Here is a 26,136-nt window from a genome sequence, read left to right as displayed (position 1 = left end):
CTGCTGATAGGAGATGAAAGGGCCCACATCTGCATGCTGGACAAGGATAGGCTGTGAGGAGGTTGCTCATACATGACTCCTTTCTCCTGAAAACTTAATAAAAAACACTGGGGAGGTAGGGTGAGGTGTGGGGAAACAAAGTCTGAAAACTAAGCTCTGTGCTTTTCCAGTTAGCCCCAAAGTCAATCTGGTGAGCTTCAGAGCTGTAACTAATTTCAAGATGTTCTCAAAAGTTCTACTGAGAAGGTGCATTTATTTCTCAAAAAACAAAACATTGCCTGTCCAAGCCCCAAGTGATCCACCACAATGAACTGACCCTATGATAGGGGTTCTACATCAAATCCAGGTATCATGCAGATTTTGCCGACAGAAGCTGAGAGAGCTGTCTTTCAGCTGGACTTTCAAAATCAGTGGTTAGCATTAGTATTATAGCAGCATCTAGGGGCTCCAAATTAGGTCTGGGCCCCACAATGCGAGGCCGTGTATGCACATATCGTCACAGACAGTCACTGCTCCAGAGAGCTCGCAGTACAAAAGGTGTGAGGGGAAGCAAAGAGAAAGTGCCTCATGACAGGTCAGTGGCAGAGCTAGGTGACTTGACTGCCAATCCAAGGCCTATTCCTGGACCACAGTGACTCCTCATACAAAATGATCCCTTCTCCTTTCTTTCCCCCTTCCCCAACCAGTCTTCTGCCTCACTCACAGTCTTTCTTTGCGCACCCCCACACTAACAGACCCCAGCCATGTTTTCTCCCCCTTTCTTCTCCCAGTTGTCTACCCCACACGTTTTCCCTCAGTCACACTCACCCTCTTCAGTCTCTCTCATGCTTTTCCCAGTCTTGGAGATTCCTTTTCTCCAGGATCTAACCAGCTACCACAAGCTTCAAAGTGCACTCTGTGTAGGAACTGAAGTTTTTTGGGAAAAAAAAACTACCAGCCAGTTGAGCTGGCTCCACGTAGGTCCACAGCTGGGTTCAAACCTGGGGTCTTTAATACTAAAACCAGGAAACTGCCGCGTGAGCTGAAAGAGAAGTTCTCTCCGTTTATTAACAGCAACTGTCATGGCCCACTTTCTTCTATCAAACAGCCATTGGAAGGGGACTCACGTCCACTCCCTTCTCACATGAGTTAACTCAGTATCTCCAGTCAAGACCTAGCAGCTGACAACTAGACTCCTCCACAGACAAGGCAGAGGAGAACCACTGGAAAAGAACAGTTCAAGAGTGTTTTCAGTTGCTCACATTTGGTATTATCTTTACTTATATGGTGCTCGCTCACTGAGGCCCTCATCAGGATCAGTGCGCCTTTGTAGGCGTTGTACAAATACACAGGGCAGGTCTACACGATGGGGCAATGTAAACCTATTGTGCGCAACTCCAGCTACCTGAATTGCCTAGCCGGAGTCAAAGTACCTCAGGTCGAGTTGCCAAAGGAATCTCCACTGTGGAAGGACTATGGGAGAAACTCTTCCATCGACTTCCCTTATGCTTCTCTTTCTGGTGGAAATGGGGGCTTTACTAGACCTGCTAAATGGACTGCCAGGATCAGTCGCCACAGTGCTGGTCTCCCGTTAAATGCAGACCTGTCTATAGGGGACCATAATCCATGCTCTGAAGAGCTAATAGTATAGGAAGTTGTGGGCACTGTGGAAAGCACAAAAATGTATATGTCATGCTCCCTGCCCTGGTTGTCTCTCTAAGCCAGTAATTCTCAGCCAGGGGCACATGTACCCTGGGGGTATGCAGAGGTCTTCCAGAGTACAACTGATCTAGACATTTGCCTGGTTTTACAACAGGCTACATAAAACGCACTCGTGAAGCCAGCGCAACTGAAATTTCAAAAAAATGGCTTGTTTCTACTGAGCTATAGACTATGCCCTGAAATGTAAGTACGATACTTACATTTCCATTACTTTACAATTACATGGTAAAAGTGAGAAGATCATTGACTTGTCAGTAATGGGGGTCTGTGACACTTTTGAATTTTTATAGCTGGCTCTATAAGCAAGTAGCATTTCCGTGAGGAGAAACTTGGGGGTACACAGGACCAATAAGACTCCTGAACAGGGGTGATTATACTATTAAGGGGAGCAGAAATCTAGAAAGGCTGAGAACCACTGCTCTAAGCAGTGTTATTTCCCCACAAAGGGGGCTCCCTGTTTTACTCTGGGAGATCTGTAAAAAAACAATTATGCCTCCTTAATGGATTTTATTATTTGTATTGTCTGTGGTAGTCCTTAGCGGCCCCAGTCTTAGATCTGGGTCCCATTGTGCCTGGCTCTATATAAATAAAGAACAGACAGTGCCCCAAAGAGTCATCTCATTGTATGCTCAAGGGAAATTTATGATCTCTGGGCAAGTGTTAAGGTCTCTTTAATAAAAAAAAAATTAAAAAAAAACCCCACACACAAGGGAGGGAAACCTCTCTAAGATAAGGAACCTGACAGCATTAAGCACCATGGGCCATGTACACAACGAGCAGGATCTTCCACGCAGTCCACAGTGCAGGAGGTCACACCTACCACCTTCTGCACTCTCAGTAGGACAGTTGGACTGATTCAGGCTGATCTTCTTCAGTAATTAGGCTGATCCAAGGAGAGGGATGGAGGTGTAGGATGCAGAGGGAAAGGGAGAAGAGAAACATCTTTTAGCACTTCAGAACATACAGGCTTGGCAGACGGACTTGGCTGGCTCAGGGGATTAGTAATGGAATGCTGAGCCCATCAGCTGTAGGTGACAGAATGAATATGACCCCAGGTCAGACGAGATTAAAAGCTGTCACTGTGTGGTAGCCTTTGTGCAGTAAGCTAGTGGCCTTACTCAAGTTTCTACTGGACAAAATCTCAAGGTCCCTAAAACTAGCAATAGCTAACGCCACTGACTAACAAGGCTACGGGGTGGATGGATGTAGAATCTGAATGAGTTCAGGAAACAGAAACCAGTTTTAGCCTGGGACTTGGGAAACGTGGGTTCAAGTCCTTGCTTTACCACAGGCTTCCCGTCCGAAACCTCACTTATCCTCTTGATGCCTCACTTCCTCATTTTATGTCAAATGGGGAAGTGGCTCTTCCCTCCCTCAAAGCAGCATTGGGAGAGTAAATACCTTTAAGATAAGGTGCTCAATTACTGCAGTGACGGAAGCCATGGAAGTGTCCTACATAGCTCTCTACTTGGCCCTAGAAGTGTGACTGCACCAGGCATATCCCTCTTCAAAGCTGTCTATCCAGCCCCGTTCAAGCACACAAAATGCACTTAGTAAAAGGTGTCTTCCAAAGTGGAATAAGCTGACTCTGTGTTTCAGTGTAGTGGTAACCAGGAGTCAGGCTGCCACCAACTTATTCACGAACCATGATGTACATGAAAGATACCTGGGGGCTGGTCTCCACTATGTGGTGGATTGACACTTCAGCAATTGATCTACTGGCCGTCAATTTAGCATGTGTCTTTAGATGCAATAAATTGATTTCTGGGCATTCTCCCATCAACTCTGGTACTTCAGGATGAGAAAGGTAGCTGGCGTTGATGGGAAGGCAGCCCCCAATGACCTTACCACATGGAAGACATCCTGGTAAGTATGTTGACTTCAGCAATGCTATCTGCATAGAAAAAGTTGCATAGAGTAGATCAATGGGGAGGTTTAGTGTAGACAAGGCCTGGGGTGAACTTCTGCAGCCTGGATTACACAATATGAAACCAGATGATCATAGCTCCTGATGGGATTTTCCATCCATCAATACACAAAATTGCAGAGTGCATTGCGAGCATCGGTCACTGCTGAGGCCAGGGATCAGACTGCACAGCCCAGCAATGGGCTCTGATGTGACAGAGCAATTTCCTATGTTCACCTCCAGCATGAGGTTGGGAAACTGACACTCTGCCGTCGTTGTTGCTCCTTTGGGATAAAGACAGAGATCCAGGTTACTCTTCTAACAAACCCAGTCTGCGCTGCGGGCTGCCTTGGAATATTGCCTCTTACGCATGCAAGTGCGGGAAGCGTTCAGAAACACCAGCGTTTCCAAACTGGATTAAGTCTTTCAAAGGCTAATAGGTTTCCAATGAGCTGTGGTGCTGCTGCTGCCACAGCTGCTCTAATTTGAGAATAAAAGAATGCAGGCTTTGTGCCCGGGGACCTGCTATTGATGCAAGCGGGAGGGGGGGAGAAGGCGGAGGTTATCCCCCTTTGAGCTGGGCTGGGGTGGGGGTTCTTTTCAAAGTCACATTAGCTAGTAGTAGCCACAAAGGCGACGCGGTGCTCTATATAGGATCGCACTTGTTGAGGACTAAAAGCTTCGACAAAAGAAAAGCTCCACTGCCTGGTGCAACGCTGGCATTGTGGGCCTGCGAGACTCAACAGATGGGTCTCAAGGCTCCCTGATTAGGCGCAAGTTCCCTCCCCTTGCATCTGGTCCCCTTCCCTGCCTGGCACTCGTTAGCATACCAAGCTCATGGATTCCTTAGCATGTGCTCCCAATAAATATACGGGGGCAGCCACAGACTTGAGCTGCAACAAGAGAGGGTTGTCTCTGAGGCTGATAAATCCTTCCCACCCATGCATCTGCTGCACCCCCACACTCCCCAGGGAAGAGAGGAGACAATGAAAGGCAGCCAACCAAAACCTCATTTTTAAAGGGGCAGGTGTGGAATTGCTCCCGTGCAAAATCGGGGCAGAGACCCATTTATTCCCCTCTGCTACAGTACATGAGCATAATCCTTATGTTTAGAAATAAAAGCAACCCACAGATCAGAGAGCTTGAGATCTGGGGCCTTTTTCCTGTCTGGAAGTTGGAGTCCTTGGCCCTGATCCTAATCTCATGTCCATCCATGTAACGCTAGTGTCTTCAACGGAGTTACTTCTGACGTAAGCCCCAGTTCAGTAGTCTATTGCTATTCAGGACAGCAGGCTGCCTTGAATAGGGGTGGGGTTAATCAGGAGTTTAAATGCTTTCCTAATGGGGATAAGTGAAGGGGATGCAGCACCCATGTGTTCATAAAGGCAAAACAGCCGACGGAGGAATGAACCCAAAAGGTTCCAGGTGTTGCAGAAAGATCAGTTGGGGACTGTCGAACAAGCAGGTTGGGTGCCACTGTTTTGCCATCTCACCCAACTCTCCCCCTGTTGCAGAGAGGAAGTCCTTTCACTGGTGCTACCCTGCCTTTCTCCCCTTCCCCACAGTCCTTCTCCCATCTCTTCTCTCCTGCTAATATTCCCACCCCCAGCCAGGCACTTTGAACCCAGCAGCCTCCAAAGCAGGGTGAGAAAAGGTGAATAATAGTTTACATTGGTCACCTGGAAGAACCTTTATAAACTACAAATTATGGAGCTGCTCCCCTTGAATTCAGTGGCAAAACTCCTTATGAGTTCCATCAGACCAGGATGAGGCCCTACTTGAATGCAAGAGGCTCTAGGAGCGCCTGTCATACAGCACATCAATGGAAGTGCAGGAAGGGAAATATTAACTGTGGACATTCAGCAAATCCCTCCTGCTGTGAGGCCGCGGCATCCACTCTCACATATAGACAAAGCCTGTGGATCAATGGCATTTTTAACATGCATTCAGAATGGACATGATTTAGGGTTCTATACTCCCCCTTGAAGGACCCACATAGAGTAGGCTGTGTGGAACTGAACTTATCTAAAGCAGCTGAGACTAGCTGGGATGGGATTTGGCCTGTAGGTCCGAGCTGAGCCGACTCACATCTTCTCTCCACTAACCCTGGACCTTCAGTTCACATGGAAAATGGTACCACCTGCTTTTAAATGGTTGCCTTTGCAGTGATGTGCGCTACCTGAACCAGAATACTGGAAGTGGAAGAGACCTCAAGAGATCATCAAGTCCAGTCCCCTGCCCTCACGGGCTGTCTCAGGGCTGGAACAGACAAGGTTTCATGCTAGGGGCGGGTGACGGCCAGGTGCCTCCCAGCCCTGACTACCTGGGGAGGCCACACAGAGCAGTAACGTACTGCAGGTTTAAGGCAGGTAGATATCATCCCTGTTAGATATTTCTCCAACTTGTTCTTAAATATCTCCAATGATGGAGGTTCACGACCACCATAGATTGGCCCTTGAGAACAAATTCGGGCTTATAGCTGCCATTTTTCAACTCTTTGCCTAACAGTCTAGTGCTGGCTACGCTGCCGTGGTTGCTATATATCCACTGGGGCAATGCTTTTGTTTGAAACATTTACCTCATCCAAAAAGTAGCTTCCACCAGCCAGCGCAGGACTAAGTAAGCATATGGCTTCATGTCACCATGCACCTTTTTAATTTCCTGAGGAAACCTTTTCCAAGCAGTTAGACAAGGGTGCTTTGGGGGCTGCATCCCTGACTCAACATCGTCAAACTTACTTAATCACTTACTTTAACTGGAATTACTCTTAAATTTAGGCACTTGCTTTTGCACTTTTCAGTTTTAGGGCCTTAGTGACCCTATTGCTCCAAAGGCATCCGTGAGGTGATGCCACACACATCATGCACGAGGAATAAACCTCATCAGTGTATGTAATATTGTATCAGCCAGGGGATAGTCTAGAAAGAGCACGAACAAAAGAGCACAAGCAACAGAGCAAATAAACATCCAATAGCTAGTTACAACCCTATTTTTTATGCTCATTTCTTCAGCAATGAAGAAGCACTCCAGTATTGCTGAGGAGAGCTGCTCTCAGGATATTCTGAGACGAAGAGAGCATGCAACAAATATACCAAAACGCCTCAACCAAACAAAAAATGAGGACCAGTGAGAGAAAAAAATGAAAACACTGGAACCTTGTCACTCTTCAGTTAAAAGTACAGTGAAACCTAATCTCAACAACTGCGCAAAGAACTAGTAAGATTGGGTAAGAGCAGCGATCTGCAAATAACAACTGGCAACTAGAAGCTTGGAAAGCGGGAAGCATTTTAAACTAGAGAACTGCCTCTTGGAGATGGTCTTTAGTGCAGGTTACGATGGACCCAGAATAGTCGAGGTTACAGTTTATCAAATGCAAGTGTCATCTTGTGTGTGATAGAAATGCCAGTACTGCTCAGTGTCAGGGTCCTGGCACCTAGTGTAGGCTGCTCTGATTTGATAAAATGTGCCTCTAACCAGAGCTAAGACTTCTGCCTCATCTCTTCTTTGTTTTTAGAACACAGAGATTTGTGATCAGATCGCTTGTGTGAAAGAATTCAATTGTGGATGAAGCATAACATGACAAAGAAATTATTTCACAATGACGGAATGCCATGTGCTTAAAGGGTTAGCATGTAAACAGCCATCAAAGATAATTTTAGACACACACATACAGAAAGGTAAGGGAAAAATTATATTATTTTCTTGGGAAAAATAGCCGTTTGGAACAGTAGTTAATTACAGCTGGAGAAACAGGCAGTTTTTAATACTGCTTTCTTCACAACAACCTGTGAGAGGCAGACGGGGAACTGAGGCACACAGAGACAAATTGCATAGATTTCCAGTCACAAAATCATTAGCCCCTTTTGAAAATGGTGGCCTAGGGCTCTAGGTTTGACTTGTGTTTTGTCTGAAGGCAACTGCAGGCTTCGTAGAAGGAAGCATGAGTTTTAAATGTATTACTTGTCTCTCTAGGAGTTGAACCTGTTTCTCTGAAACCTCAGCAGCTAACCTGACTTTTCAAATACTTACTCTCCCCCCACACCCTCTTCCATTTGTTAAACAGAATGTTAGGGGAGTGGCCTATGCATTAAATAATTCCAATGAGTTTCCGAATGCTCAGTGGGTATGGACATGTAATTCCCATTCCATTCAGGTGATGACAAGCTTTCAAGGAGTTCAGTCTCACTTTGCAATTACAGAAATTAGCTTTCTAAGTTTAGATCGCTCAACTGTGCAAATGGGTTCAACAGGTGGAATGTGTTGCTCTGAAATGCATGTCAGCCAGCCATGGAGCAGCCCAGACCCAGTCGCTGTATCTGACACTGCCACGCTTGCCCAGCCAGAGGGGTCAATTTCAGGATAATAGAAGGGAAAGAAAGTGTTTAGGGGGCATTTATGGACATGACTTTAGCTAAAAGGCACCCGTGACTAAGTGACGTGGTGCACATTCTTGCAAAAGGCTACATTTGTGACTGGAGTGCAACCCCATGATATGGAATTACCTAGTGTGTGACACTTATCCTTCAACCCTACCCATCGGTGGTTGTAAAGGAGGTTTGGACAGAAGGTTGGAGGAAGAAAACCATCTAACTTGTGGGCAGGGCTTGGTACTATTCTGTAGCCCCTCACAGCTGTGGAAAAGTCTGTGACTCCATAGACGCCCTCCATGTGAGGTTCCCTGGCTACTCTCTGTATCCATGTAATTGTTGACTCATTGGCGAGCTTCTCTCCTGAAAGCCAGTCTATATGGGGCTATGTAGAGCTGGCACAGAACCCCACCTCCATGATCCTGTGCAAATTTTGCTGCATGGCCCCTATCTGCATTAGAAACGTAATGGACTTCAGGAGCAGGATCAAGGCCCTGTCTGAAGAATTTTGAGAAGTGCTTTTCTTAGTTTGCCCTTATATTGCAAGATTTAAGGTAATCCTGTGGGATTGTTTTTAGCTGTAATCCAATGAGTCATAGACCTTTAGAAGGAAATTACAACTTCCCTAATGCACAAAAGAATTAATTTCATGACACCAGATCCATGCAAAACAGACCCTTTTTCTAAAGGCCATGATCCTCATCCTGCGGAAGGCCTGGGCATAATCCCAGTGTAGGATCCAGTCACTATATTATGCAACTGATTCAGGTCTCAAGTGCAGCATTATATGTTAACACCCGCCCATAGCCTGCTGCATGTTTATAACTGCTCATGTGACTGTAACCTAATTATGTCAGAATGGGAGGATTAGCAGAAAGTAACTTTGCATTATGTAAAAAGTTCTGACATATATGGTGAAAGGTTCCCAGGACCTGATAAGCACCTATATCTCCTACTGGTCTGCAGGGAAGTTGTACCATGTCCATGCCTTTATAATTTGGCCCTACACTAATGCAAGATTATAACTCGGATTTTAAATGTGCCAATATTACAGCTTCCAAAGCAGCTGCAGTTCAGCTCCCTTGGGAGCAATGTACTATTTGCTGCATATGCTGATAAATGTACGTCACATAAACAGACTATGGGCTGGTGTAAATTGCTTAGTGCTGTTGACTTCAGTGGAGCTATGCTGATTTCCACCAGCTGAGGAGCTGGCCTGGTGATTCTAGCTATCACAGGTAGGGACTGAGTGTTAGGACTTGTGGGTAAAATTCTGACTTCACTAAATTAATGGAAGTTTTGCCATTGACTTATGTGGGGCCAGAACGTCACCTTTTTTTCTGTCCACCTCTAACACACTGCATGACTTTGCCCAAGTCACTTAATAGCTCAGTACCTTGAATTACCTATCTGTAAAAAGGGAACACTAATACCTTTTCCCTTCAGACCTGCTGAGAGATTTCATTCATTAATGTTTGCAAAACCAGCGAAGTTACTTAAACAAGCAGTTTTCTGTCAATGCATTTCTTACATCTGCCAGGTGACTGAGTCATGGATATTGTGGGAATCATAACTTTGCATTTCCTGAGTACTGGAAAGTACTCATCAGGTTGAGCAACCTTTCACTTAAAGCCCATCCCCACACCTGCCCATAAGGCACAATGTATGCTAGAACGAAGCAGGCTTTTTAAAGCTGCAGAGCAAATATCGGTGAGTAAGGTAGGAAGTGAATGTGCAATCTAACGAGCATACATTCAAATAAGCAGAGAAGTCAGTTCATGCTCCACCAAAATGCACCCACTTCACGGATAAAATACAAGTGTTCACCAGTCTCAGGAACAGTATGAAAAGTTTCAGACTGGAAGTGTAGAATAACAGATAAGTAAATCATTTGTGATCAAGTCCTTTGTAGCTGCAATAATAGTGCTGTTATAGTAGCAAACTCTTGTACAGTACTTGAACTCACAACTGAATTAAATGTGATCTGTGTGAAAAGGAGCCCACAAACATGGAGGCATGTGCCTAACTTTAAGTATATGTGACTAGCTCCATTGTCTTCAGTGAGAGTATGTTTGCAGGATCAGGGTCTATGCATTTTTAAAATGTGTCATTTATTGTGTCATGTGTCAGATATCCCATGTAACAAAGATAAGAAGGGAACTACTTTTACAGTTGCCTCTTTTTCTGGACCCATAATCTTTTATCAAGGACTGGCTCTTCAAGTGAGAGCCCATTGTGGACTAGGTCTGCCTGATGACCATGAAGGAGTCCTAGTGAGCTTTGACTATCAGGCAGGTACCTCTGCAGAGTTTGCAAAATAAGGTTGGATATTATTTTATATCCTCTGCAACCTGGAATACTATTAAAAAAAAACAAAACTTCTGAAATATGGACTGAAATAAAAAGGCCCTACTCCATTTGCATTATTTTAGAATGCTAGCCTAAGTACCCATGTTAATATGAATAATGTCTAAGCAAACAAACACTGATCCTGTAAAGACTTGGGCATATACTTAGTTTTATATATATGCAAGCAGTCCCAGTTAAATCAGTGGTATATCTCATGTTTGCAGCCCTGCAAACTGACATTGTTTAATCAAAGAAATTGAACCTCAGAACCACCAGTCGTAGATGCACAGAACCTGTCATAATGTCAGCTTTTTTCCCTCTAAGAAAGTGATGCATCTGTGTAATAATGTCCCAGGGCTATGTGGGAATGGATTTAAAATCACAACACATTGCATTCTACCAAGCCAGTGCCAGGGAGAGGCAGAATTGTTTTTTGGCTGGTTTTGTACTTGAAGCTATTTTCTTGAAAGTGAATCTTCTAATTGCCTTCTGATTTTTCTGGGCACCTACAGTAGCCCCAAGCCTGGCATATTTTAAATGGAGGCAAGGCCTGTGCTGAGATCAAAGGTATTATTTCCAAACATATGCTTTATTTTTGCCAGAGAATTGAAAACAAGGGAAAGAATTTGAGTGCTGAGATTGGCATTGCTGGATGAACAGGCCAGTGTACAAAGCACCTTATTAAATCCTGGTTTCCTCCTTCTCCCAACCCTGGAGCCCTGTGATTGCATCAGAATCTGAGCTTTCTCATCCAAACCTGACAAGAAAAGCTTCAGGATGGCCGAGGAAATCACAGAACACTAGGACTGGAAGGGACCTGGAGAGGCCATCGAGTCCAGCCCCCTGCCCCAATGGCAGGACCAAGTACTGTCTCAACCATCCCTGAGAGACATCCATCTAATAACCTGTTCTTAAATATGGAGGTGTAGCCAGGTACATATAACCCAATGCAGTGGGGCCTGCCTGAGTGTGCAGCCAGCCTTAGAAAGTAAGGGAGTGAATTCCCCCGGGCCTCTCCCGGGGTTGTGAACTCCAAGCGCTGCTCGCACCCCAGCCGTGGACACCACGACTAAGGAGGAAACCATCGGCTGGCCCCCTGCGAGCCAAGGTTGGGAGGCCCCTGCAGATGGAGGGCCCTCCAGTGCAGGACACCAAGGGCAGCGTCCCCCCAGCCTGCCCCACTGGGATTCAGGAGCTGACACCCCAGTGCCTGCTCCGCCGCCCCCCCCCGGGAGCGCTCCCTAGCGGGGCGGGACAAGCAGGGAAAGACCCGTGTGAACGCAAAGCGGCCTGACTCCCGGGCGGCGGGGCGCCACCGGCTTGCGCTACCCACGTGGCTAGGAGCTGGCTCGCCCCTCGGGCAGGCCTGGCCTCCAGTCGCTGCAATCTCAGCGCGGGAGGGGCTGCGGGAGAGCCGCAGCTGCGAGCGGGGCCCGGAGGCTTTGCGAGCCGCAGGCAGGCTCCTGGCGCCCGGTGTCTGCTACCGCCGCTCCCCCCACCCAGCCTCCCAGCGGATCTCCCGCCGCATACTGGCCGGGCCCTGCATGGCCTTCTGGGGCGCGGGGGAGAGGACCTGCCCCTCTACACCCCACAGCGTTAACCCCCACCCGCTCCCTGCAGCCCCGGTGGCTCTCACTACCCCCTGCCCTGCTGCGCGCCCCGCTCCCACTGCACACGGACGGCTGAGCCAGCTCCCCGCCCCGCCCCTACCTGGCTGCTATTGCTCTCACCTGCGCGCAGCTCCCTGCCTCCCGCCCCGCCTCTCTCTCCTCCCCCATCCCCCGGGAGCCAGGCAGGGCCGCCCGCTTTCCCGCCCCCCCGCCCCGCTCATGCATATTAATAGAGACGCATGCGCCGGCGGCGGCTCCCCCTCCCGCGGCCGCGGGATAGATGAAGCAGGCCGGCAGCGGCGCGCCTGGCAGACGGGCGTCCAGCTCCCTCTCTCTGCGCGCGGCGCATGTGTCCCGCGGGGGGGCCGGGGGGGCGCTTTGTGCTGCGCTGAGCCGCGCTGTGGCCGGGCGCTTTGAAAAGCCCTCCAAGGCCCCCCGAATAATCGGCGGCCAAAGAAAGGCGCGGGCGGCCGGGGGGGATAAAAGGAGGCCGGGCTGCGGCGCACCGGCCAGCAGGGCGCTGCTGCGGCGCCGGGGGACAGCGGCGGGGTCTTGCGCTCGTGCATGCTCCGAGCGGCGGAGCCCAGCCCAGGCGGGAGCAGCAGCAGCAGCAGCAGCAGCGCGGAGCCGGCAGCAGCAGCAGCAGCAGCAGGAGCGTCCCGGCAGGCGGCATGCTCCGACCCAGGCGGCCAGCCCTGGCCCCGCGCGCCCTGGCTCTCTTCCTCGCCCTGCTCTGGCTGCGGGGGCAGGTACGTGGGCGTGAGCGCCCGGGGGGCTCCGGCTCTCGCCCCCACGCCTTCATGCCCCGCTCCCCGCGTTAGCCAGGCTGCGGCGCGCCCCTGCTTTCCCGTGCCCCGAGCTGGCCCCCCGCTGCAGAAGCCGCTGGTGCAAGACAGCCCAAAATCCTTCCAGGAGACCCGGGGGCGGTTGAGCCCTTTAGCGAGAGGGGGCGGGGGGGTCCGTCCCGTCCCGTCCCGTCCCGTCCCGTCCCCTCTTAGCCAGGCTTCATCGCTGCAGGTTTTCTCGGGGAGGGGAGAGCGGGGCCAGTCGCTGTTGCGCCTCTTTGTTAACGAGGCTAATTGCCAGCTTTCCTCAGTGCCTCTGTGCTGGTCCTTTTTGGAGAGGTCTTAAAATCTCCAGGGTGCCCCAGAGAGGTGGCACTTGGTTTTCTTTCCCTCCCTAACACGCGCAGCCTTGGTTCCACTTCCTAAGCCAGCCTGCTGGAGTGGATTCTCTCCTAGGCTTGTCCTTTGCCCTGGCTTACTGGCGGGAGTTGGTGTCTAGGCTCTGTAAGGCTGCTCTGGGGTGCGCCTGACTGTTACAGCTGCAAGCTTAGTGATTCTCTAACATGCGTTCGGGAGTGAATTCCTCCTGTCCTGTTTCCAGCCACGAATCCCACCACTGATGTCTTTCTCTCCTGTCCTTTCTTGGGCCGAACAGGTGACTCAAGCCTCGGGCCAGTTCGAGCTGGAGATCTTGTCCATGCAGAACGTGAATGGCGAGTTGCAGAATGGGAATTGCTGCGATGGGACCCGAAACCCATTAGATAGGAAGTGCACCAAAGACGAGTGTGATACTTATTTTAAAGTTTGCCTGAAGGAGTATCAATCCCGGGTGTCGGCTGGGGGCCCATGCAGCTTCGGGTCCGGATCTACACCTGTCATCGGAGGAAATACCTTTAATTTGAAATACAACCGGAATAACGAAAGGAACCGGATTGTTCTCCCCTTCAGTTTTGCTTGGCCGGTGAGTCAGTGCAGGGGGGGTTTCAAGGGGCTCTGCATGGAAATTTATGCCTCTGTGTTGTAATAAGCGCATGGGGAATTTAGAGTAGATTTTTACAAACCCTGTCAGTCCCTTACAAATGAGACTGGTCTAGGTGGGCTGGGGTGCAAACCTGAGCTGTTCATGCTGCACAGCACCAATAAGGATCTTCAGAATGATATGAGGTCAGAAGTTCACTTTTTCCCCTTTGCTGGTTAAGGCTTGTGTGGCAGCCAAAAGATTGGCAGGATGGGGGCTGTCCTGTGCTTCCATGTGAAAAGAGTGTGTCATGGCTGGCTCGCTGCCCTGGGAGCATTGGGGGAAGCAGCCTGCTTTCCCCCAAGGGGAATCTTGTTGCAGGCCTTGGTGTTGATGGAAGCTGCTGCTGCATCTATTTGCAAACTAGTTGCCAACTTCTCAGGGAATCTTGTTACGGGGCTTGAGGGATTGGCAGATACCAGGAGTGAAATGAAAAGCGCCTGGGCTTAACTTTCCACCTTGGTACATTGGACTCTTTCCCCACCTCTCACCTGCGCCCCCCCCCCCAACCAAAAAGAACCCTTTGGCCAGCTGGCTCAGTGATCCAGGGTTTCCAGCACCCCTCCCTCCCCCCCCCCCCCCAGCTGTGTTTGCAAACTTAGTGGCAGAGACCACAAGGAGTGGGCCCAGGGCCATGTGCTTTCTAGAAGTGTAGCATTAGACCTCTGGCAAAGCCTCAGTGCAGGGAGTGGGGAGGGGTCTGGAGGGAGCATATTTCACTTCTGAGGGGGCAATACACATATTAAAGAGGGTTTGACCACAATAGCATTGGCTGTGACCAGGAAGCTTCAATACAATTAGGGCTGAAATTCTCAGTACTTCCCAGAGCTCCTGGTGCTTCCTCACTGTGCTCCAAAACGGGGTGGGGAGAGGGGTGGTGAAAATACTTATTGGAGCCTCCGCTCTAGCTGATTTTGAGCCCTCAATACAGCCAGTTCCCCTAATGATCATGAAACCATTGCTTGGAATACAACAGTAGTCGCTCTTCTTGCTGTGTGCCTGTACTGGGTATATTTCAGCTCTGTTAGGGTCACCTACCCTAGCTAAGATTTCAAAGCTATGGGCCTAAATTTAAGCTTCCCCCATGCCCCAAAACAAAAGTGGTGCCTTTCCCTGCACAGCAAGCTTCACTGGGCCTCTGAGTGCTCGTTCTCAGCATTGTGGCAAGTCAAGTCATTCTAACCCAGGAGCATTAATACGGCTTCGGGAGTCTGACCTTGGGCACCTCCTTGCGAGGGAAGAAAATAAAGTGCTTTTAACTGCATGCTGGGGGAGGGAGGGAACATCCTTTCTCATCCCCAGCTGCTCCCATGGCTAGAGCTGCTGAAGCTTACAAACTCTTTCCTCCTCCCAGGCTCCCTTCTGCCTGGGATAAGAACCAAAGGAGTCCCTGGATCATCATATCAATCTCTCCCCCCCCCCCCCCCCCCACACACACCGCCCCCTTGTAGGGCAGGCCCTGAACCCAAGCAGGCAGGCAGCCAGCCATGTGTTCTGAAAATGGTCTGTGCTGCCTCCTACCTGCCTTCAGTGATTATCAGGTTGGGATTTGTTTTTTTTTTCTCCCCAAGAACTGAAGGCTGCTGAGGCAAGAGGCTGATCTCGAGCATGTGCTTGGAAGCATTACAAAGTACACCTGCACAGTTTGCTGGACTATTCGGTATTGGAAACGTAAGCCCTAAAAGGCTGGGCTTTATCTCCTTCCAAATATGCCATCAAAAGGATAAATGTCTCTGTAGAGATCTCTGGTATTTGAAGTACAGCCAGTTGTCATAGGGCCTTCTGCTCTGGGCTCTTGAGGAACCAGCCTTTGGGGAAAAAGTTTAGGGTGGTTTTTATTTTAGCTGAAAAACCTGAAGTGTGCTGAATTTTTTTAAGCCCCTTGGTAACTTGTTCACATAAGTGCAAAAGTCTGAAGGCATTTACCACCCCACCCCCGCCCAGCCCCAGGAGTTTAAAAAAAAAAAAAAAAAAAAAAACCCACCAAATCCCCCAATCCCAACTAGGTGTGTTAGCTGGTCTCCACTCAGTGAAAAAATTGCTTCCATTGTCCTGTAACCTGGATCTAATCAAACTGGAATAGCAGGGCAGTAGCAAACCTGCTTTGCACTGTCCTCTCTCATGAGTCTTTTGGATGGCAGGAAGTTAGAAGTGCTGACTCCATTCTAAACTCTGAGTCCTGTGGCACCTTGAAGACTAACAGATTTACATATAGTCTGTCCTGGGCAAAAACTCACTTTGTCAGATGCGAAACTCTGAAATTGTTTCATACCCTCCTATGGAAAACCAATTGTCTTGAGGCTGAGGTGACAACCAATTATCTAACCTGCTTTCCCTTCTCTGGGGAAATGGCATTCACTGTTAGCAGTTGTGATCCTTGAAGAATTTGAACAAAGGAATCCTTGGTGTGGCAAAGCCCTCACTGGGGCTCAAATTGGGTATACACACTATTTCAAGTCAACCTAATGTTTTTTTTTTAAAGGCATGACTAGAATATTGAATCACTTTTTATGTGGGGCTAATGTTAGTCTGCGAAATGGAAACTTCAGGCCTACTTAATTGAATTACCACATTGAAGCTTACTTTAAACAAAAGTTTGACTTGTAACAATTTGTCAGGTGCACATTTGACTTGTATACACTAAATTGAACATTCCACTGAAGGTTAACACAAAGCAGAGCCTGGTGTTAATCATATTGCCAATTCATAGTAGCCTTTGAATATGCATCAGTTCTGTTGTCTTTCTGTTTGAGGAAGGGTTTTTCTTGGACATTCTTGCTTTAGTGAGTACCACCAGGAAGGCTTGTTGCCGTGACTACACTTTTTTGACATCTTTTTTTCCCATGCCAAACTTTCCCTGTGCCTTGTGTTGAAAATTAGTTTTAAGATGTTAAATCTGTCAATGTTTTTATTAACCAGGAAAGGTGTGTTTTTTTTTGTTTGTTTTTTTTAAAAAATCCAAGGTTGCTTTGATTGCTTTAATTGTTAGTCAATTCCTAAACTAGTATAGAGTTGAAGAGTTGGTACTTGCCTTCTAAAAACATAGCAGAATTTGCTGTTCAGGTTTTGATATGCACCCTTGTGAGGAATGGGTGTGGAGATGGTGGGCTGTAAATTCATTTAAGTGATTGGAGGCTTGAATAAGTTGCTAGGCAACAGGACAATGGACCAGCATGAAGGAAATAGAGTACATCCAGAAAGCTGCACCTGCAGCAGTATGCAAAAGAATGCTGCAAAGTGCAATTCTTTAAAAATACAACTAGTCCTTAAGCTAAATGTTCAAGTCATTTTAAAACGTCACCAACGTTCTTAACTTTAATGGACATACAGACCTATCAGGTTAAAAAAAAAAAAAAAAAAACTTCCGTGTTCCTTACATTAAAGATTCTTTTGAAGGTTATTGAGCATAATTTGGATGTTTGTAAAAGTCAAAATCCAAAAAGAATAATTTAAACTGTTTTAAGAATGGTATTTCCCAAAACAGACTGCAAACTCTTCTGGCTTCTTAAGTTTTAAAGGATAAAGTGCAGCAATAATTTTGTATTTATGCCGCGATACTTTGGGTTCACTGAGGCTGCAAGCATGAGGCAGGTCAAAGTTGGCAGCTGCGGCATATGTAGTTTGGATTTCAAATGACTTTTTCATCCTGAAAAATGAAATTGATTCTTGTAATCATTAATGTTGGCATGGTAGTGTCAAGGCACCAAGAGTCTGAAGTGCAAAAATTTCTAACTTGCTTCACTGCAAAACTTAAAACAACTTTCCTGTATTGCACTGTGGGGCTCAGAAAGCACCAGGTCTTCGGATCAACTTAACTTGTGCCTGTTCCTGAAGATTTGGAAGAAGCTTTGCAGCCTGGCATTACCTATTTTCTTCCAGTAGCCTCCAGCCAGACATACAAACTTTTTCCTCCCTTTTCTGGTTATAGGCTGTAATTCTTAATTTTACATGATACTTCCAAAACACTAGTCTGTCCACCCTAATATAATAGTATTACTCACAATTGTTCAAATATTATCAGACTTGCTGTTCAGTTGATACCTTATTTTTTACCAGTAGTTCAGAAACTCTAAGGCTAGATTTTTTTTCTTCTCCAATTAACATCTTAAAATTGGCAGTAGCAAACTCCAAATGATTAAAGCTAAGGTTCCGGTCACGCTCCAAACAAAGTAGGAAATATATGGGAAGGACAGAACAGGTGTGTGTAACATTGACAGTCTTAATTTTTAGGTAGTGCCCCTATCCAGGGAAGAAGATATCAACATTGGAACATTTCACTTGATTTATTGATAAATGGTGTTTTCCCCTCCCCCTCCAGTGCAATGATTTGAATAGGGGAGTGTTCTAAATGGGGTGTATGTATAACATGACATTCTCCCTCCCTTCTTTTGGGACTCTTGTATTGCTTTCCAGTTTTGTGATTCAGTGTGAATCCATTTTATTCTAGTGCCAGGAGTTGTAAGTCTGTCAGTCAATCCCCCTATTTAACCCAGAACAAATGAAGTGTGTGCATACCAGAAAAGCCCTGATCCAGCTGACTTAAGTAGGAACTGATCTGGTAGCTCTTCTTAAAGCATGCATGGAAGCTTTCGTTAAATGTTGTAAGTTCAGCACTGTTTTCTCATAACCTATGTAGCTGGGAGTCTGAATTTGTATTGCATAAGATTTGATACTTTTCTGGGTTAGCTTTCCCCGGGTTCATTAGAACCTTATGTCCCTTTATTTCATTATGAGTTGAAGATGAGTGTAAGTACATGAATTTGTGTTGCTATTAAAACCAATGATGCAGTTCATTACATGAGATGCTGCTGTTCTGTCTGTAGACTAGAAATTCCTTTTCAATAAAACCTAGATGCACGTTTTCCTAGGCTTGGTCCATCAATCTAAAAGTCCATTGGAACCTATGGACTTCAGATGCAGTTTTTAATAGACTTAAACTCAACTGGGAACAGGATTGGTCTTAACCTGTGATTTCAACATGGAATCCCTTGCATAAAAGGTCTTTGTAGTAAAAGCCACTCCAACCAGTAACCTGTATGCCTTAGAGATGAGGGAGGATATTTCAAGGGAAAATGAAGGGGTATTAGTGACTTGCTACTGCATAGTCACAGAGGTAGCCATGTTAGACTGTAGCTTCACAAAACAAAGCAGCAGTCCTGTAGCACTTTAAAGACTAACAAAATGATTTGTTAAGTGATGAGCTTTTTTCGTGGGACAGACCCACTTCGTATCTTTGACTGGAATTTTCCAGATCTGAAGAAGTGGGCCTGTCCCACAAAAGCTTAATAAATTATTTTTTTAGCCTTTAAAGTGCTCCAGGACTGCCGCTTTGTTTTGTGGCTGCCTGGCCATGGCGATTGTGGTCACTGTTTGGGAGCATCAGTTACGCTCGTTGCTGTTGTAGTATGCCAAGGAGACGGTAGAATGTGGCTAGAGGTGGTTAAAGTGGTTTGTAAATAGTCAAATGTCGAGTCCATGACCAGCTCAGCCCAGTTTTCATGCACTTGGGTAATAAGGAGAAAGGCCGCTTGTTCGGACTTGCTCTGTGTGAACCTGACTGTTTTGCTTGGCTGGCCACTTGGTATTTTTTCTATTAACCTTGCCACCCTTTTGTAACTGGTGCATTTAATTACCACTGAGATACTTTAAACAGGTAGGGAAAAGGACAAGAATGGTGGGTAATCTTATTGGGGAGGGTTTAAAGTAATCACCGATACCTTGGCCTACTTATTTGTCTTTTTGGTGACAAGTGAGAGCTTTGTGGGGGGGAAAGTCTGTTGAAAATGAGATGCCAGAGGTTTTTTAAAATCTTTTCCTGGCGCATTGTTTAGTTAGTGCATTCTAGTGCTGTGATTAGAATACATTGTAGTCCGGCCACCCAGACGGAGGCATTGACTGCTAATATTAACCAAGAACAATAGCGTGGCCGTACTGACTGCAATGAGGATTACAGGACATAATGGGGCCTATCCAAAAATAATGCTAATACAGGACAAGCAACAGGAAGCAGCAGTAGACTCAGCAGAGCTAGGCTCCCAGACAAACCATGGACTTACTTCACACAATGGCAACTTCAGCACATTATGTATTCACAGGATACTCATTATTCCAGCAGGCTTGCCAGATCAAAGATCAGCCTGGTTTGTTGGCTGCAGCACACATAGTTTGGATAGTGGTAATTTCGCATCCTTCATCATTTGGCAGGAGGGGGACAACTGTATCACAAGTTCTTGACTGGCTTGGCTTGTGCTGTCAGAGAGGCTCTTGGCAGCTGCTAATGTAGCTACATTTGTAGTTCCATCTTTAACGTGTCAATGAAGTCTTTACCTTTGTCAGCAGAGCCAAGACAGGGCAGCTTTTGCACTGTCAGGAGTTAATGCGCCCATATGACAAATGCACTTGATATGCTGCAGTGCATGCAAAGTCTGTTAACTTAAGCTCTGAAGTTCTCAAAGGCCTGGCCTGTGGGAGGTGAGGTTGTTGCCTGGATAAACAAGACCTGAGTGGCGTGCAATGCCCTCTTGGTGCACAGGGTAAAATGTGAAGGGAGATGTTTTCTGTAGGGAGACCCAGTGAGGAGCTTGCCAGCTGCATTGTGCTCAACAAAGATGATGAGAGACTTGTCTTCCTTCTGCTGCCAGAGAGACCATCCAGTAAAATACAGCAAAACAGTACTCTTCAGCTCTGAAGAGCTGCTCGGCCAACAGATGGAGCAGGAGCCAACAGGATGGTCCTGATGGGACCTAGCATTTGTGTGGTCCATTTTGCTTCCCTGTTGTGGTCTGTGATGGGGCACCACAGGGAGAACCTTGCTGAGACATTCTGAGGAAGTGGTGGTGTGGCCAGCTGTAAATCTGCTCTGGGCTCTGTCCGTCTCACGCTCCCTCCCCCTCAAATCCCCTCTTCCTCATTCTGTCTTCCCTGCCATGCCTCCTGCTAGCTGATGGGTGGAGCTGCTGCATCCCTCAGCTCGCTGCCTCCTCTTCCAGCATGGAGTGAGTAGTGACTGGCAGGCTGCCTGAGAGTCAGGCGGGGCAAGAGGAGCTGCAAGCTAGGCTTGTCTCCACATGTGGCTGTCAGGGCACAGGTTGAGCACTGCTGTGGTTAACCTGATTTCCCTGTTTGACAGAAGAGAAACATGGACAAAAGTCAAAACGGGGACCTCACACTGCTAAGCAGGCAAAATGCTGCCTTGGCAGGTGTCGTGGGTGGTAAAACCTCTAGGACAGGAGTGGCAACCCTGAAAGGGGGAAATTCCTTCACAAATGACAATGAAATTCCAGGCTGCCTTGTACTGTTGGATTGCTGTTCTTGAACTTGTCTGGCCAAGATCCCAAATGGTCAAACCACCCATATTTTGGGGAGAAGGGTATTTTAAAGGACCTTGCTTCCTTCTTTCTTTCCTCCCCTCCAGAGTAGGGTCAGTACCTGGCTTGTGAAAATCTGGCCTCTATGGTCTGTGTGTGGGCACTTGGAAGTCAGTCCTCTGTGCAAAAACACTGACATCTATTTCTTCTGAAGACTTCTGCTTTTAAAAACCCTCCTGGCTTGTGTGTCCATTGTGGATATGATTTAATAAAGCACTGAATAATCTGAAAAGAGGCATCCTTATCCTGTCCCACCCTCACAAGGGACCACCAGTGACTGATTTAAAGGATGATGAAAGCTTTCTGTGGGTTTGTCATTTATGGATCGGGAATAAATATGGTGGTGTTGGCGTAGAACTCTCAAGGTTCCTCAAGAGAACTTGGTTTCACTTGGATATTTATCCAACCTCCACATGAATGAAGTACTCCCTAGGCTAGTGAACACAACTCCAGCTATTTGAACTATCTCACAGCTTTGTTAAAATCCTTCAGGTATATAGTCTGAGGGGTTAGACATGTTGGTCTATAGCTTCACAAATAGCAAGTAGTTGTGTAGCACCTTAAAAGCATCAGATAATGAATGTTAGTCGTTAAGGTGCTACAGGACTGCTTGTTCATTCAGATGTGACTCTGGTGGTGTGTTTGTAGCATGGTCTTGGTCTTGATTAAACCACAAACTATTGGCTTGAAGTTCTTTTCAAGTCAGCCTTGGTCTCATGCTAGAATCTTTGCATTCTGGCCATGATCAGGTTTACAGTGGCTAATTGGGTGTGACTCCATCATAATTCAGTAGTGATTTACTGCTTGGTACCTTGCTTCGGTGGAACAAGGTGCATAAAGTGGAATTCTTGTCTGGATGCATATGTATTCAAAGATGTGCAGAGGTCAGTAGTGGGCATGGGAAAAACTAAACCTCCATGCAATGAGAAGTCATTCCTGAGATATCTTAACTGTTGATCTGTAAAGTGCAAATCATGGGCACCTTTTAAAATTGTCTAACATATCAACACTAGATAGTCTGGCAGAAAAATTCCTTGTCGTGGGATGGTCCAATTAATGCAATCATCTGATTGTGTCTGAGGGGGTTTTCTAATTCCTTGGCCACAAATTTTATCTTCTGTTACCAAGGGTACGACAAATTGGAGATGACTGTTCTTGTGCAATCATAAAATGTGGCTTTCTTTAGCTAAATTATTTTTCTTTTAAACTACCCTTGCAAGTAATTTTTTGTTGGGAGGGAGAGGGAAGGTTTGCCCTGTTAGGTGTTTTAAATCAAGTGGTTTGCTGAGAAGTGGTTACACAGGTATGTAGCCACAGTAGCACTTAAAGCAGGAATTTTGCCTTTCCTTTCCTCCAGGGTGGATTGTGTTGGTAAACAAGCCTAACGACTGAGTAGGAGCTGTTGCTGTGAGTTTAGACTGAACATCTTCCAAAACAATTATGCAAGGCCAAAAGGAAAACATCCTGAACTTCATTAAAATAGTGCAAGTTGTTGTTATAATATATGCTTGGTTGTATCATAATATTTTTGCAAGCTTGCTGTAACATGCCATGCTCTCTGTCTTGGGCTTGGTGGTGTTTGTAATTAAATGAGGAGGAGAGGTGATGGTAGCCATACCACAAGTGAAATGTACATTTAATTATGTCTCAGGAATTCTTACCCTGACTTGTGTGGGAAAGCCTTTTAAAGCTGTCTCGGAGCCCTTTTTTAGGGGAGGCGTGAGGGTTCTCCAAGTTGCTGGGCTTGTCCCAGAATAGTAACAAATAATGTGTAACTTTATTGATGAAATATTAACCACAAATGGTTTGGGCTGATCTATACTTTGCTTGGAAGGCTGGGCACATGTCTTGGCTCGCCCTGCTTTGCTTGCTTTTTTCAAAGCATTTTCCCACAGTTATCAGTGAACGAAATGGAATCCGAGTCTGCTTTGAATATGAAACGTATTTAGGCTGGCTTCCAAGCTAGCGTCCATCACGAAGTAGATTTTCATTCAAAGGCTGCATGCTGTGTCCAGTCGTGAGAAATTAGTGTGCTTTGACTTTTGGGGGAGGGGAGGGAAGGAGCAGTTTTGAAGTCTGCCTGGTGCTTGCACCTTGCAGTTATATTTCCTCATAAACTGTTTATTTCTGGTAAAGCAGCATTTAATTGCTGCATGCAACAATCCTTACAGACTGGTACCTGGCGATGCAACTGAATGTGAAACAAACAGCCCTCAATTTATCTTGCACAACGCTCTAACTTGGGCATTGTGTTTTTTCACACCGCCTCTCTGAAAACTTGACATTTTTCTCTGACTAAATCAAACACACCACCTCTGCTTTGTTACCTTTTTTTTCCTCAGTGCTTTGGGTTTTAAAAACAAAAGCTGTCTAAACCCAGATGTTTTTGGTAGCATGCCCATATTGGGGGGGAAATACTGGCTAGAACAGAGCAAAATAAAGGTGGAGAAAGTTCTAATGACTTGTTTCTGAGTTGGGTTGGAAGATAAAGGGTGATTAACAGCAGGCTCTGGCATGTTTCCAGCCTGGAGCAGCCTCTTGGGTTAGTGGATGCTGCTTATTGTGGGAATGCTAGGGCCCTGACTGGCAGATTAGTCTATGAACGTGACACACAGGTGTCTTTGCCCACAAAAGCTTATGCTCCAAAATATCTGTTAGTCCATAAGGTGCCACAGGACTTCTTGCAGTTTTTGAAGATCCAGACTAACTCGGCTGCCCCTCTGATACTTGACACATAGGTGTGTGCTCCTTCGCCCACTTCCCTAATTCCGCCAAATAGCATGAGCCGAGGCTTTGTTTTCCAGAGCCTCTCCCGCCCCACCCCCTTCCGAGATTCATCAGGTCTTGCCTTGGTTACCTGATACTTGTGGGAGCAGTGATGGCCTAGTGCAGACAAAGCTTTCAAAGGGGTGCTGAAAGGCAGAGTCCTCCAGAGACGGCAGAGCTGAGGCCAAGCTGAATAATCTGTGCAACGCCCCATGCTTTTGGGCTGGAAAAAATGCGGAGATCTAAAATGAAATACAAAGCAGAAGTCTTGTAACTAAACTCCATTCACGCAGCTGATTATATTGCTCTGTCTGCCCTGCCCCCTGCCTTCCCGGTCCGGACAGCTTTGCCAAATGTGCCATATTCTAACTTGCTGCACAGTGTCAAAAGCTGTACTTCCTGGCTAAGTACATAAGATGCATTAGAGATGACAAAGATGAGCAATCCGAGGCGAAAGGTCTCAAGTCAGACTGGATAAGGTGACTTGAGAGGATCATGTTTGTCTCAAGTATAATCTGTTGCCCATTTATGTTTTTAAATGGATACAGTCTCCAGGGTAGGAGGCTTGATTTTTATTTTTTTTCCCCGTCGGATGCATATGTGTTTGAGCAATTCTGTCTATTTGAGGCACTAATTTATATTTGTTTTGCAGCGATCCTATACGTTGCTTGTCGAGGCATGGGATTACAGCAATGACACTGCTAGTAAGTATTCATGTCTTGATTTACTCATTCACCACTCCTGAGCTAGCTCTTTGCTGGAAGGCCTTTATGTTAACAGGGCAAGTTTGTGCCCATGTTCTCCCACGATTAGAGGGTGGGACTTATATTACACCTCTGTATGTGGTTCTAAAGCCCCTTACAGAAATGGGGAAGTTACACGCAGCAGGAATCCGTGGAGCAGATTGCAAGGCCGAGGCCTAGATGAGGCTGTATGATGGTATGGCCTCTATCCATTTTGGAGAGGGGAGAAGTCAAAACAGCAAGGGGGTACAATTTTTTTAAAAGCACAAGTCCCTATTTTAAAAAAAAAAAAAAAAAAATGGGTGCCAGGGCGTACATCCTCTCGACTGTCTGTGGGATTTAAGTGTCAGTCATGTATGCATCCTTGAAAATGTTAACTCTAGGGTACACATCCCTTCATAAAAGCCACAGTGAGACTTAACATAATCTTATACAGAGGATTTTAGAATGATGAGAAACTAGTGGGGGTACTTGGTTTTTCTTAGGTCGGGGGGGGAGGTTTCTTCTCTGGGGACTTGGATTTTTCAGTTCCAGAATACATAGCGATCCCTGCCTGATAAAGTTGGTCGACACACATAGGAGATGTGATGGGGAAGATCATAGAATCTCCCCCTGGAATCTCTTGACTTTGGTCAGTTTCTGTATCTTTGTGGCCAGTTTTGGCTTTACATGCTAGCCAGGGGAAACTATAAACACCAGTGGCTTGTGAGCTATACTGCTTCTTTCTAACTGTCCCTGGGGGGGGTGTACCTGTTTTTAAATATTCATATTCATGGTATAAAAGTCCCACTAAATTCAGGAGTTTGTGCCTCTATTGTGATTCCTTCTCTGGATTCCTAAGATGCCCATGCTGAAGATGGCACAATAAGCACTTGGAAATGCAGTAGTTCACATTGGATCTCCTGTCTACTACCCCAATGCCCGTGCCCCTTCCCAGCTGCCTCCTCAAAATGCTCTGAGCCCCACTTGAACTTTGAAGACAGAGATGCTACTTAAATCACCCACAGCTTGGAATGGGACTGGACTCCTGATAGGTTTGTGGACCCCTCCACCATGCTGTATGGGAAGTGCTAAAGCCCTGCTCTTTCTGTTAAATTTGTAGGAGCAAACTCCTGTGCCTGCGTGGTCTCCCTAGAGGCTCGTTCTGGGCACAGGGCTTCATTGGCACAGATTGCAGGAACAAAACTAACTTTGTAAGTCATCCCATTAGTTCCACAAGTTAAGGAGTTTATGAGCAACAAAACTCATGAAAACTGCCAAAAAGTGAGACTTGTGTTTTTCCTTCCCATTTGCTCTGACCTATGACACTCATGTGTGACTTCAGGGTTGGGACCACTGATCAGGGAACCTTGTGGGCTTGGTCCATGAACTTTATTTGAGCAGGGGAAAAATCCATAGGTACTGCTCTACTGGCAGTGTCTCATTATAAATGGAAGTGGTCTGCATTTAAAATGAAGGCCTTCTTTACAGTAAGATCCAAGGGTTTTTTCTTCTTCCAGCCTGGACCTCTGCCATTTTTAGTAA

The 26,136-nt window shown here is 46.6% G+C and overlaps 1 protein-coding gene across 1 annotated transcript in view; it reads left to right on the top strand.

The window, feature by feature from the left end:
* The first annotated feature begins 12,214 nt into the window (after positions 1–12,214).
* The window catches only part of JAG1 (jagged canonical Notch ligand 1), a 36,258-nt gene continuing 22,336 nt past the window's right edge, over positions 12,215–26,136 (top strand). Inside the window, exons 1-3 of the mRNA XM_074989358.1 lie at positions 12,215–12,682; positions 13,374–13,679; positions 24,522–24,573. Of these exons, the coding sequence (XP_074845459.1) occupies positions 12,605–12,682; positions 13,374–13,679; positions 24,522–24,573 (436 nt within the window). The 5' untranslated portion in view covers positions 12,215–12,604. The remainder of the gene's footprint in view (positions 12,683–13,373; positions 13,680–24,521; positions 24,574–26,136) is intronic.

The sequence above is a fragment of the Carettochelys insculpta genome, chromosome 3 (assembly GCF_033958435.1).
Source record: "Carettochelys insculpta isolate YL-2023 chromosome 3, ASM3395843v1, whole genome shotgun sequence".
Lineage (NCBI taxonomy): Eukaryota > Metazoa > Chordata > Testudines > Carettochelyidae > Carettochelys > Carettochelys insculpta.
This window is presented reverse-complemented; position numbering and strand designations above follow the sequence as displayed.